We start from the raw sequence: 14,611 nt of genomic DNA on the forward strand, positions 1-14,611 counted from the left end.
TCACCATCGTGTTTTGTCACTTCTCAACTCTAAATATTCAAGAGAAGGGAAAAAAACAATGTTAAGACTTCTTGTAAAGCTATAATGTGTTCCTAAACGAATGAATTGAAACCTGATTAAAGCAGGATGATTATGTTAGTTTGAATCATACTGTTAGAATCCTCAAAGAACAGGCCAAGGAGAACGAGCGGAAGCAATCTTCCATATCAGCTTATTAATCAACCATACACCCAGAGTGATGCTGAAAAGCTAGTTTGTGTATTTATTACTTCTAGGCTGGACTATTATAATTCATTATTATCAGGCTCTCCTAAAAACTCAATGAAAAGCCTTCAGTTCATCCAAAATGCTGCAGTGAGAGCGTGCATATTTCTGCCATATTGGCTTCTCTTCATTGGCTCGCCCGGTAAATCCAGAATTGAATTTAAAATCCTCCTCACATACAAGGTCAAGCAGCATCTTATCTTAAAGAACTCATAGTACTATATCATGCCAACAGAGCATTTTGCTCTCAGACTGCTGGTTTACTTGTGGTTCCTAAAATATTCCAGAGTAGAATGGGAGGCAGAGCCTTAAGTTTTCAAACTCCTCTTCTGTCGAATCAGCTCCCAATTCAGATTCAGGTGACAGACACCCTCTCTGCTTTTATGATTAGGCTTAAAACTTCCCTTTTTGCTAAAAACAATTTCAACGCTTAGTTACTTTGCAATAGGCTTAAAGTTGCTGGGGGCTTCCCATGACACACTGAGCATTTCTTCTTAACTCTGTCCTTATACACCATTTTCATTTAATCACTAGTTATGAATTTTGGGTCCTCTCTTCCTCCCCTCACCCCAAACCAGTTGTGTCAGATGACTGCTTTTTCCCCAAGCCTGATTTTGCCCAGAGTTTCTTCCTGTTAAAAGGGAGTTTTTCCTTCCCACTATCTCCAAGTGCTTGCTCAAAAGGGGTGTTTGATTGTTAAGGTTCTTATGTCTTACTGTTGGATCTTTAACTTGTACAAAGTACCTTGAGACAAATGTTATTGTTTGGAGCTAAATATGGATAAGCTGTCAAAAATAATGCGTTCTGTGTCACACCTTCAATTTTAACACCATGCATTTGACGTTGAAACTCACAATTAGTAATCATGTTTGTCAGAACTGGTGTCTTTGTCCCCATCATGTGGCTGAAAATGTAACTCTTACATTCACACTATACTGTTAAAAATGCTCTTTATTTTAAAAATGCAATTCCAGGGATGGACTTGGTTTATACCAGTGACAGTACAATAGTGGAAGTCTTCATAATGACACACTTTCAAAACACCTCAGACAGTTAAATGAGTGGTGCTGCAAAAATAAAATCGCCCCCCCCCAAAAAAAACAAAAAAATGTTTCTAACATTTTGCACTTTAATATTTTCATGTAAAACAACTAACTCCACCCCCAAACATTTTTTACACTACCAAGACATCTTTAATAGTGCAAATTGAAGATATTTATAAAACTATTAAAAGTCTTTTGGATGTCAATTTAATGTGAGTAGCTGCTTCTGTTACTCCATCCGTTAAGCTGAGATGTTCATGAACTACTAGCAGACACAATGAAAACCCTAGAGAGCACATTAGCCTAATGAGCAAAGCTACAGCTGGTGTTACTGCAAGACAGCTTGGAGAAAACAGCCCATCTTTTATCCATTCACCTTGTGTCATCATAAGTTTGGGATTTGAGAGAATTAAAATGACATAAAAACAAAACAAAACCACCTGATTGCTATATAACACTCTGAATAAACTAAAAAAAAGTTTAAATTATTATTTAAAAGTTATCAAATTAATTCCATGTCATTTTGGAAGACACTCTGGCAAGGTCTGCAGAACACAACACTGCTTTAAAAAAAAAAAAAAAAAAAAAAAAGGGGGGGGGGGGGGGGGGGGAATTAGTGACTCATGGATGTTAAGGTAATTAAGATGAGAGAAAACCTACTCTAATGACTCACACAGTACTCCAAAAAATTAGATTTGTCATGACATTTATTCAAATAAACAATACAGTTTATAATTTGCTAGGATAAAATAATGCGTTTGAACACATAAGAAGCATTTGGGAAAGAATTCCCCAAAGATCTGAAACTGGGGCAAAGGATGTGTTTCAGTGATGGCTGACACTTTGGTGTCATCTTCAGACTCGTATCACTGCCTGTATAATCGCGTCCCCTCCAGTCAGTCTTTCTGAAGACTGCCATATTTCAGAGAACAGATGAACAAGCATTTACAAGCAGAGAGCTTGACAACCAGAGCAACCACCGCATAGAGCAATGCAAAATCTTGAGGGGAACTGACATTTCAATGCCAAAACCTCAACACACGTGCGAGAGGGAAAAAAAAAAAAAAAAAACCACACACAAAAAAAAAAATGCAGTCTTTAATGAAAAAGCATAACAGCTTTACAAAACACTCCTACAACCTTTAGAAGTTTGTCCCATCTCCCTCAGCTCCTTAAGGATCACATGTCCATCTGTGTAGCTCAATTAAAGCAATGTTCAGTCTCACTGCAAGGCAAGAGAGCTCCTGAATGGAGATGATGCCACTACCACCTCCATTCCAATATTCCCTGCAAGAGTGATGCAGATGCCTGACCCTGTTTGACAGTGATCGAGCCCAATTAGCAGCAGTGCAACGCCGCGCTGTCAGTACATTCCATTACCCTCTTTCAATTCTCAAGGTGCAAGCTGAGCTACCTCAAGCCACGTCAGGAAAGAGGGGGAGAGAAAAGAGAAAAAAAAAAAGAAAAAAAAAAAAAAAGGAGTGAATGTCACTCAGTTTGGCTCTTGCAAATAATTAGTAATGTTCTTAAATGTTAAACACCTCCAAAAACAACTAGGGGGGTACAACAAAAGGTTAGCATAGAGAGACACTGGGCCGGTGCGTTCTACCTCACCTCTGACCTGTAAAACTTTATCCTGCTCCTCTGTGCACTTTCACTGAGTCCTTTATGTGATTACCTGGAAACTAAAGCCAATTCTGTCAGTCTCCATGTTGAGTTACTGGTTAGGTATAACTTATGACTGCTCTGAAGGGACTGCAGATGACAGGACGAATATCTTATTGCCAAAGACCTCCAAACATCAACAGTCTGTGGAGAGTAGACAGACTCAACCTACATGGCAAAAGCACGGTAAAGAATAAATATTTGAAAATTATGCAAACACGTGCCACTCCTGCTCTTGAACTTCCATGCATATGGACTATTTACAAATTGAAAAATACAGACTCGCTATTTTGTTCTTTTTATGTTTTTTTTTCTTCCTTTTTTTCCCCCCCTGAAATGTCTTTGCCCCTTTGCAATCAGCCTATCAACATTCAGCCACTCAGACAAGGATCTTTACCACATATTGCAGACATGGCCAGGACAATTAAAGCTGTGTTGAAAACATTTTCACACTGATGGGAAAACAAAAGTCAAAATCAAAACAGAGTAAAAGATTCACAAGCAAAAAAAAACAACAACAAAAAAAAAACATGAGGAAAACAAGTTCAGGGGAGGTATTACAATACAAGCCAAAAGGATGTATTTGTTTAATATGGATCTTCTGCTTGTTCAACCCTCCACTCTGTTGCTAACAATACTGTAGTACACATTTTTTTATTACTCTACCCTTTATTTAAATATAATTTACTTTGAAGATTTTGTTAAACAAATCCAGAAAAAAAATGATGCAAAAGTGGTTGGTTTGCCAAAGGAGAGGCGGCAGAAGGCCTGTGCTGCCCTGTTAAATTGCATCAGCGCTCTAGTTTGTCAAGATACTCAAGAGTCCGTTGCATTGGGACGTGTTCTCAATCCTCAATGTACTCCCACAGGTCCTTCTCATAGCCTTCATGCACGTGCTGTAGCAGCACTCTTCGCCTGCTCTCACAGTATCTACAGACACAGGACAAATTTTAAGCTCCAAAACACACAAAGTCAGCCATGGCATGCACCAGTACAGTTCTTCCTTCACTGACCTGTACTTGTCTTGTACTTTTTGCTTGATGTCCTGCAAGGAATCCTGGGAGATGTCCCTCTCTAGGTAGCCTGACAGCACCTCGGTGGCATTTTCCAGGTCTGCCTGGTTGTTCTGATGAGTGATAATTGCATTATAATCAGATAAGCAACGTTCCACTATATAATAGAGCTAAAGGAACAAATGTCTAATCTATGAGAATTTCTAATAAAGTAATTAAAAAACAAAAAAAACAAAAAACAGCTCTTCAGCACTTAGTTCATCCATGAAGATCAAAACTGTGTGAATGAAAGAGGGGGAGAGACGAACACAGCTTCCACAAAAGTCGAAAGCTAAAAGGTGTTACATCTGGGGTTGGTGAGGTGTCCAGTTTCGTTCATATGCCATGTTGGATTCATTCATGCCCGCTGCAAATAATGCTACCAAAATTTTCCAGCACGATAGTAAATATCTCATATAAAAAAGGTACAATCACACTAGTGTATCTGAGCCAAAAACTGCCCTACCTCAAAAATAATGGACTGGTTGTTCTTCTTGAGGTAGAAGGCGAAGACATAAGTGAACATGAGTGTGGAGCGGCACTGGCACAGCACATCCACAGCCTTCTTCAGAAACTGCACCTCAATCCAGGACATGTTGTGCTGCTGCATTTCCTCCATCTTCTGCTTGACCTGAGCATAGAGCTTGTGCTCAAAGCGCAGACTCTGCATGTGGTTCATGTAGCGGTTGCAGTAGAACAGGTACCGCTGCAAGGCTGCCCTGGAGCGCTGCACACACACATACACACACAGCATGGACTTCCTTTATTGTGAGCACGCTCATCTTTACTTATAATAGACTGTCACTCTACTTTCTCGATGGGCACTGGAATATCAGAGACATATACTGAAATGTCTCAACTGTTTGTCAGGTCTGAATCATCATGTAATTATCAGCTTGCTGTACAATTCTTTATAAAACGATATCCAATATACAGATATATTTTAGTTATTGTAAACTATAGAAATGTCATGTTATTTATTTAATCATGGTTTTTCTCCTTCAAGAATAACTGTAATTCATTTTTAGATGTAAGCGTTAACTGGAACATAAACCATGCTTGGTACAACAGTTGAGGCTACTTGATTTTATACATCTGGCAAATAGAAGAACGTACAAAAATTTTGAAGCTTCAATATAACTGATTACCTCTTGAGCATCTCTGGCTGCCTTGGCATCATCTTCATTGTAGCGATTGCAGTTGTACCTGAAATATTAAAAATATATAACTGAGATGAAAAGAGTAATGTTCTTCTCTCTGATAAGCTATACTATGTGTGTTTAAGGTGGTCAAATTCACATTCATATGGCACTCTAACACAGAAAATCGGAATTTTAATCTCTACATCTTTTAGGGCCATTAAAAAAAACAAAAAACAAACAAGTGATGATGGAGGAAGTAAGAAACCTGAGCTGTCATTTAAGTGTAGCAAAAAACAACAACAACAACAACAACAACAAAAAAAAGGTGGAAAAAGTCATCCCCTGTTCTGACATTTCCAGCAGACACTAAAACAAAAGACTCCACATAACAAGCATGTGAGCTAGTGATTCTCACCAGGCTGAGCCGTGTGGTTCCCATGGACCCAGACAGACCCAGCAGAACTCAGCTTTGCAGTTCTGGTTTCGACAAACCATATGATTGCAGCCACCATCTTTCTCAATGGTCACGTGGCATTTTGGACATTCCTGTGAATGAAATTACATTAATTTTATTTAAAAACAGTAATTCAAGGAAATGATTCATGCTATAGACTGAGAAAAAGGCTGCAGAAACAAACGAAGCAACAATGGGCAAGGCCCTGTAAAACTGTAATTCATAGATATGCACTGATGATTGTAAACATTAATTGTCAACAACTGTCAGGTCTGTAAGGTGTGCACACTTTATGACAGGTTATGAGCACACAAATATGTGACAAAAATATAGGGACTTCAACATTGTTTAATCCTATTTAAACTTAATACATAACATGAGAGAAAAAAAAACCCTCAGAATCCACACCTTGGTATTTGCTGCAATCCAGTTTGAAGTTTCACTGTCATCATCACATTTTTTAATCCATTTTCTCAGCCACTGCAAACACGTTAAAATAGAAGGAAATGGATTCATGTATTGAATGCTAATCTTAATATTTTTCTTAAGTAGAAGCTGAATCCAAAGCATAATTTTTCTCTAAGGTAAGAAAATAATCTCCATTTCGCGCACCTTACACTTCACAGGATCATGCCAATTTTCTCCACAGTTGAAGCTGAAACAAAGGGAGCAATATCAAACACATTATTCAAAAACTGCAAATAAATTTACAAGAAAGGTTTTAAAATAATAAAAAATTCTCTCTTACCAGAATTGGCGTCCACACTTGCACCTCACTGGCTTGGCATCTGGGTACTGGACTTTGACAACATGATGGCAGTCTGGTGCAGGGCACCACTTTAACAGTCGATTGCACTAAAATGAGTAATGAGACAAATTAGACTCAGAGGGCAGAAATAAGATTTTTGCTTTTCAAAGTAGTACACATATTCAGATTCACAAGACTTTATGTATCCCCAAGGGGCAATTAAGAGACAACCCAGCAGCTCACATTACGGATCAAAGTTTGATATTCAATCTCGAAATACTGTCAAGAAGAAGAAAAAAAGATCTCTTACCTCTACAAAACTATTTGTAATTAAATGCTGGTACTTCAACTTCACTTTTGAATCTGTTATGAGGCGCCTGTGGAAGCAGTCAAATAATATATTAGCCATCATTACAAAACATGGGTGAGATCATCAAAAGATAGCATATTTTCTTGCGTAACGCTAAGTATTACTGTAAGCTGACATGTGACTATTATCTCATTATGAAGCAACATTCCGAAATAGAAAAGTACAAGTTCATATGCAAACTCTATTTGAATGCATGGCCTAAACTGATTACTGAAAATACAGTAAGGTCTCTTGGTAGCTGGTAATATCAGAATGTAGGTTAAGACAATTACTGTCAGCTTAAGAGCTGGTACAAGAGATTAGCGTCCGTGCTTATTCAGGTATATTTCTTTGGACTTTACACTGAACGTGAACAAAGCACAAAAAGGGTCAACTTCAAAGCCTTGTACTGATGGGTTTCTTTTACAAGGCAAAACAAAAGGAAGAAATCCTTTTAACATATGGTTTCTATTCATACCAATATGTTAAAAATAAAAAGGAATCAATAAAGGATGTCTATATGGATTTAACTATATGACTGAAATGTGTGTATTTATAATTTTTACAAGCTTCTGGCTACAACTGCAAAATTAAACAGAATGTATTACATGAAAAAAAAAAAAAAAAAAAAGACTACAGTAGCTGTGAAAAGGGGAAGTGCTCTGATTGCATGAAGAGGACTATGGGAAACACTCCCTTGCTCTGACCACAGTAAATCCTTTTTTTCATGAGTTCTAATGACAATTTCAAATAAATAAATAAATAAATAAATAAATAAATATACATACATATACATATACACACACACACACACATATATATATATATACACACACACACATACATACATATATATATTTTTTTGTTAATTATGGTCTTAATTAGTGTCCACAAGGGCAACAAAGACGGGTACGCTTTCCCATATGACTAACAAACCGCTACAGCATGAGCATACAATGCCCCTTAACCAACCCTGGTGACATCTGGTTTCAAAAAGCTAAGATAATGATGGTGAATACACTCAGCTTCACAATGGGACTTCGATGATGTTATGGCGATTACGTTTCACCTGTATATGCAGTCTATGACCAGTAATGTTGTTTCTCATCTTTTATTTATTTTAAATTCTTCTGGCATATATTTTACTTCTTATGCTATTCATTGAACAATGCCCAATATGTAACAACATAAAAAATATATGCACAGATACTCACATGACTGTGTTGTCATCAACCAAAATGTCACAGCTATGAGCAGGGCAAGAAATGGTCTGTAAAGGAAACACAGAAGGTAGATAATTAGAGAACCACCTTTTGAAATAGTAAAGGCGGTATCAAATAGCACCCTCTGCAATTTGTTTTGTTGGATCACAGTGGTAAAGAAGAGGAAGAGCAGCTGCCCTTTCTGATTTAACTTTTTTAGGCTTGCCCTGTGACAGTTACAAGAACACAAACTCTGTCTAAATGTCAAGTGAAGACAATGAAACCCCCAAAATTACAGCCACTGTGTCATTCTTTGAAGGTCTATCTGCAAGTTAAATGCGCTAAATGTATAAATTAAAAGGAGTGTATGGATGCGTGTCAATGACTGAATAGAATAGCTAACGTAGAACTCGTCACAGTTTTTCAAAGTACTGTAAAATTGCAAAAGAGCAAGAAGACCAAACGACTCATCATGGGAGCGTCTGAAATTCTTAAACTAACATGAACAATTCAAATTATTGCAAAGATACAAAGAAAGAAATGTTGATGTTGCAGACATGAAATACTTCCAAGCAGAGGTGCTGACGCATGGTGTAACAAACAAAGAACAACAGCGTTGAACTGAACACACTATCCCACTGTCATGGATACACAGTTCAGCTTTTTGAGTTAGGATTACACTGATATCCAATCCTAATATCAAATGAGTTGATCTGTAAATTATACTGGTTGGATAGTGGCTACTAGTATCTGTATCTGCACATAGGCTGGTAAGCGAGAAGGTAGACGAGAACTGCTGAGGACTCTTGGTGCCCTCTTACTGTTGATTAAGAGAAAACGGACATTGCCACTTGTTGCAGAAAAGTCACAAGTTCTATTCTAAATAAATCTTAAAATTTTGAAGTAGATACCTGTCCCATTCCTTCTTCAATTATTTTGGTCGTCAGATAATCTCCCCAACACTGCATGCAGAACTTGTGTCCACACTCCAGGCCTGTAAAATACTGTTAAACAAACAGTATCAACAAAAAGCAGATAGTTTATAATTTGGAATGAAACACACAAGGTATGAAAAAATTAGTAACCAAGTAGGAAAAGCCTTCAGAGGCCAGTGAAAACCATTCTAAGAAAAACATCACCTGGATTTTACACTGTTTTAACAACCTGATTGAAATAACACTGAAATGTGTGCTCCAAATGATAATATTCTAAATTCAGACAGTTATGGTAATCCATAGTTCTGACATCACATCATCTTAACTGAAGAACTAAACATGATGATGTGTGCCTTTTATTTACGGATCCATTTTCACCTTAACATTAAACCCTTTCCACCCAGTAGGTTCCTTTACCAATTTTTTAAAAACACCAAGCACCTCTGTTTTGAGAAGACTGCAATGTGCACTGCATTAAATAAAGCAGTGCCTGGCATAACTGGTATAAAATAAATTTGGCATACAATATGTTGTTGGGAATTTTTTAGAATCCATTCAACAAAAGAAATGTAATAGACAAGTGACATTTATGTTATTGAACAGCTTTATATTCAAAGAACAATTCTTTTATTAATATTGTTATTGGAGGACAGTTTTTATAAAACAGCTACTGAGTCCTTATGTATAGCTTTGATCAGAGAGATGTAAAAATGTAATTTGTTTTTCCCCCCTTGTATTTTTAATGTCACTCTGGCCTGATGACAGAGTCACCAAATCCAAGGTTGTTCATGGGGAGGAGCTATTACTGAATAAATGTGGCTGAAAAAAAAAATGCTATTGTATGGGGGGGGGATAAGTTTGTATCTGTTTATAAAGATCTTATAAGCAGCTCCTTCAGTGGGAGACTGCGGCACCCACGGTGTGGGACGGAGAGATTTCGCAGGTCTTTCCTCCCCACTGCTGTCAGACTCCACAACAAAGACTTTAACTGAACAAACACACACATCCACACATGTGAAATAACACTAAGTGCAATAATCTTTTCTGGCATCGTTGTATTTTTACTCAGTTGTATATAGCATTCGTATTCTATTTTTATCTTATTGTATATTTTTATTTTATTTTATTCTACAGTATATAGTATATTATTTTATTCTATTCTGTACAGCTGTGTACTGTATTTATTCTTATTGTATTCTAATTTTTGCGTCATAACTTTTGCACTGTCCACTTCCTGCTGTGACAAAACAAATTTCCCACGTGTGGGACTAATAAAGGTTATCTTATCTTATCTTATCTTATAACATGTATAAGAAACAGAAATCCTAGCAATTTATTTTCTTAGCTGTTGTAACCACCTTTTGTTATGTTAAATGACTTTTAGCAAAGCTTTTAACTAGTCTTTAAAATATAAAAAATAAAACAGGTTTCCCCATTTGTAACAAAACAGGATTACAATGTCCCTGCCTCTGATGATGCTCTCCTGTTGTTTCTCCACTTGCATTACAAAAGTTAAAGTGTGCATTAAATTGCCTGACAACACATTAAGATAGTGGAGCTCCATGTTAGTGTCATTATGTGACTCACAGAGTTGGGGAAGTTCAGATAGCAGATCTGACATGGCATGTCCTGTGCCGATGATCTAGTGTTGATTGGAGGACGTATTCGGGGCTTCTTACTCGGGTTAATGACATGACACTCAGAGAAAAGCTTGTCCAGATTACCATCAAAATACCTGAATAGATTGAAATAAAATAAGCTTTTAGATACGCTCTGCTATGAACCTTTTGGTTGACACTTGTCAGGAAGTTAAAAATGGCCAAGAATGTAATTCAGAATTTCTTACCTTTCCATGAGCTTTTCTTTATCCCAGTTGAAGTGACTGAGAAGAATGCGTGTTATTGTTGCAGGATTCTAAAGGAACAAGAAATAGTTTGTGAGAAACATTTTTGATTTTTACTTGCAACTTCTACTACCGGTAGTTTCAATGAGCTAGAGGGTCCAACGGTTGTAAGGGCTTTCAGGCCTTTTCAGCTTTTAAAGCCTGATTAAAGATAAGTATTGAATTAGGAAGGTAAAGGTAATATATTCTATGGCAGGACATTAAACTATTTTGCACATTAGAAATAGGGTTAGAAAACATAAGCAAGTTCTCATATTTGATCTTGCTGTTCACCCATGTACATCAGTGAATGGACATAAAAACAGCTGCCCATTACACTAAATACAACACAAAGCAACTACAGCTTTACAAGTTATCACAAAATTAAATCATCACAATCTAAGGCCATAATAATAGACAATATATTTAGAAAAGTTTGTATTCATTACAGCTATTCAATGAAGCACACTCAGGCATGTATTCCTTTCTTATAACCACAGTAGCTGTTAAAGATGACACAACTGAGACAGTTTTTATTTTTTAAATAAACAAAAAGTTTTAGTCTTTAGAAGTCTGTATGCATATTACACTGGATGAAGCCAAATGTGGCACTTATGTCCCACTGATGTGACAATTGTGATTTCTGATGACTCAAACTAATAAATACCCTACAAAATGGATTTAATCATCATGCTTGATCATATATACCCAGTCCCATTTGTGGCTTAATATAAGGACTTTCCGTCCAAATTGCAGTTAGAGAGCCATAGATGTATAAACACCTATAAAAGTACTGTTTTTGTAGATCTTTTGCCTGGGGGGAAATAAAATAAAAATACAATTTCTAGGTTACTGAAGCCTACACATTGATAGGAAAGTGGTTTAAGTTGGGTAAAGAAAGGATGCAAGGATTCACCCACCAGATGAATCCTTGCAAAATCACCTCCATATCTGATGGAATTATGTTGCTAAATGTGTTCTTACCCACCCAAGAACTATATCATTTTTAGGAGCCGTCCAGAAACACTTTACATTTCTTCCAAATAAAGTAATGCTAACTCACACCCTTGTCGGTAAATGGACCAGTCATGCTTTTGGCCATGTCACTCCCCACAAAGGCCTTTCAGAACCAGGAAAACCACTGGCTTACACCATCATTCTGAAAATACTTTGGAATTATAAAGCGTGTCAGGTTCAGAAACAGGTAGTATACACATAATTTGTTTGTTGTATTCTAAATGTGTAACAGGTATCTCACAAACTATCTGAAAATGTGGATGATGGTGTAACAGTAGCATAAAATGGACTATGTCCAGTGCCAAGGCTGTACAGTTTAGGGAAAGCACTAGGGATGATGAGGAACCTCTCTCCATGTACCTGTTAATACAAATATTTCTTATTATACTCCATTTACTATAGTTCAGGGATTAGAATAACTCTGTATTCTAATGTGAAATTACTGTAAGGTACTAAATTAGTGTTTAACCCAAGTTACAAACTGCTCTTTAAAAATGGGGAAAGCTATACCCTCAAACTACCCATATAACACATAATAATTAGTTGTTTGGAAAATATCTGTGAGATTTAGGAGACCACATGTATATGTTGCACATATGTGGCATCTCACTTGTCAAATATAAAGAAGTGAACAAAAATTAGTGTATTGTCTCCCTAGCCCAATGCCCATTTTACAATTTCAAAGAAAGTGGTCCAGGTTTGTACCAAATCCCACCTAACCCTGTAATGGACTGTTCATTGGCCCAGAAAAACAGCCCTGCTTGTATATCTCTACTTTGGTGCTCACCTTGGCGGAATAATAAAGTCAGGATACACCTTGAGATAACAAAAATCATAACATTGGAAAGGACTGACAACATATTTAGTATGTTCTGACTGTATTATGTACACCTAGCTAACACTAACACACCCTAAAACAGATATGCAAAACATACAACAATGATGATGGTATCGTTTATAAGGGCACTGATTCAATTTTACACTTCCTTTAGCTGTTATTCTTTGTGGTTCCACTGCAAAATGTTCTTCTAATTTATCTAACCACGTTGATATGAATGGGTTGGTCAAAAGATTAGTAGTACTTCTCAGTACCGATGACTAAAGTTGATGTAAACTTGACCACTATGAAGCCAATGCATGTTAATAAAGTACTGGCTTTTTGAAGCATATTCTACAAACGTCATATCAGAAGATCTATGTATGGATTAACTTTAAAGGCATTTGTTGGTGCTGCAAAACCCTGAAAATTTAATAATTAAACATAAACAATATTTAACGGGGATAAAAATCACCGTGTTACTCATTTTTGCTGTAGACAAGAAACTGCCATGCGGCCGTAGGGTAGAAAAATAATATGTATCATTATTGGCCAATTTTAGTTTTTAGGCTTGTTTATATAGAAATCAACATAAAACTCCAACGCATTTTCTCAGATACCAAACTGGATGCTGAGTTATCAAGATCATTTTCCATTTTATTCTGAGCTCAAGTGAAGCTCTGTGAAAGGAAATGGAGGCCCAGGTTAACGCTAGCTTAAAGCGAAGAACTTCCCCCCGTTTCTTCATAAATTTCATTGAAAGCTATCGCAAAATTTAACTTTTTATGTTATTGGTAAAAAATGAAATTATCATAACCCGTTCTTTTACATAAGCGTAACTAAGCTAGCATCCCACTTGCTAACTTATCGCTGGCCAAGCCTTTGGGTCCAACGTTAAAATAACACTAAACGCAAGGTTTAGCTTTAGAAATGCAAAATTTCTGAAAACCCAAGTTTCAGTTAACATCTCAACGCACACTATCTGTCGTCTAGCAGGAGCTGGCACTCAACACCATCCTGGTCTAGAGCTTTTGCTGTAAGATGCTATGTAGCCAGCGAGCTAACATTAGCTTAGCAAGCGTTGCTGCCAACTTAGGGATGGGACTACTTCCTGGATGAAAAGTCCTAATGGAAATTTTTACCTTCACATATATAAGAAAAATTTTCATGTCTTCATTTTAACTACCAAGTTCCATAGTGCAATTATCTTATATATATGTAAGTTTAGTTTTCTATAAATCTCATCATTGTTCTCAAACTGTCAACTATAACAAGTATACTACTGGAAGGCTAATGGTTTAGCTAATATCCACGGCCTGTTTTTACGCTAGGACCCCGATCTTTCCTGATGCTGTCATACCAAAATACCTACCTGGATGACCTCGTTGACCTCCCTAATACACTCGACCATATGCTGGAGGATCTGCTCGGCAGTCAAAACTTCGAAACGGTAGTCTTCCTCCTCTTCCTCGCCCGGGCCGTGGCCTCCTCCGCCAGTCTCACCGCACTCATCTCGCTCCCCGCCGGCCACCACGGGATCGACCAACTCCACCTCCCCGAGCTCCAGGGTGTCGTCGTCGGGTTCCTCTTCATTGCTGTCCTCGCTACATTCCTCCTCGTCTTCGTCGTATTCATAGTTATAACCCTCGTCTGAGTCCATTCCTAGCGCGGTTATCAGCAAGTGACAAGCACACCTAAAGGTCTATAGCGTATGAAACGTTGATCCGAGCCCGTTTTTCAGCTGCGGCGAAAATAACAACAAAACGTCGCCGCTGCTGCTAAGCCAACAAAGAGACACAGCGTCACCAACTGACGACTGCCTTACGTCAGACAAGCAGGGCAAGAACGGATGTAAAAACATTTAATATAACAAACTTTTGCTTTAACCTAAATGTTTATAAAAAAAAACAACAACAACAACTAATTCAAATAAGTACGAATTTGGAAAATTTTCATTTATAATTGAAGAGTCACATCAAATGCAAACGGAAAATACTTTCGTTCTCATAAATGAAGGCTAGTAACAGAAAAAAGATATAAC

The 14,611-nt window shown here is 37.3% G+C and overlaps 1 protein-coding gene across 1 annotated transcript; it reads right to left on the reverse strand.

Annotated features, from left to right (window-relative positions):
* Window positions 1–2,360: 2,360 nt before the first annotated feature.
* Window positions 2,361–14,386, reverse strand: arih1 (ariadne ubiquitin-conjugating enzyme E2 binding protein homolog 1). Its single transcript, XM_080874449.1, has 14 exons — window positions 13,943–14,386; window positions 10,701–10,768; window positions 10,442–10,589; window positions 8,831–8,923; window positions 7,932–7,987; window positions 6,679–6,745; window positions 6,369–6,475; window positions 6,233–6,275; window positions 6,029–6,100; window positions 5,582–5,712; window positions 5,173–5,230; window positions 4,491–4,751; window positions 3,986–4,098; window positions 2,361–3,902 (listed from the first exon to the last, which is right to left on the reverse strand). Exons 1-14 carry the CDS (start codon window positions 14,228–14,230, stop codon window positions 3,818–3,820), a joined length of 1,590 nt encoding a protein of 529 aa, XP_080730575.1. The 5' UTR covers window positions 14,231–14,386; the 3' UTR covers window positions 2,361–3,817.
* Window positions 14,387–14,611: the final 225 nt, after the last annotated feature.

This window comes from Rhamphochromis sp. 'chilingali' (genome assembly GCF_963969265.1).
Source record: "Rhamphochromis sp. 'chilingali' genome assembly, chromosome: 2".
In the NCBI taxonomy this organism is placed as follows: domain Eukaryota; kingdom Metazoa; phylum Chordata; class Actinopteri; order Cichliformes; family Cichlidae; genus Rhamphochromis; species Rhamphochromis sp. 'chilingali'.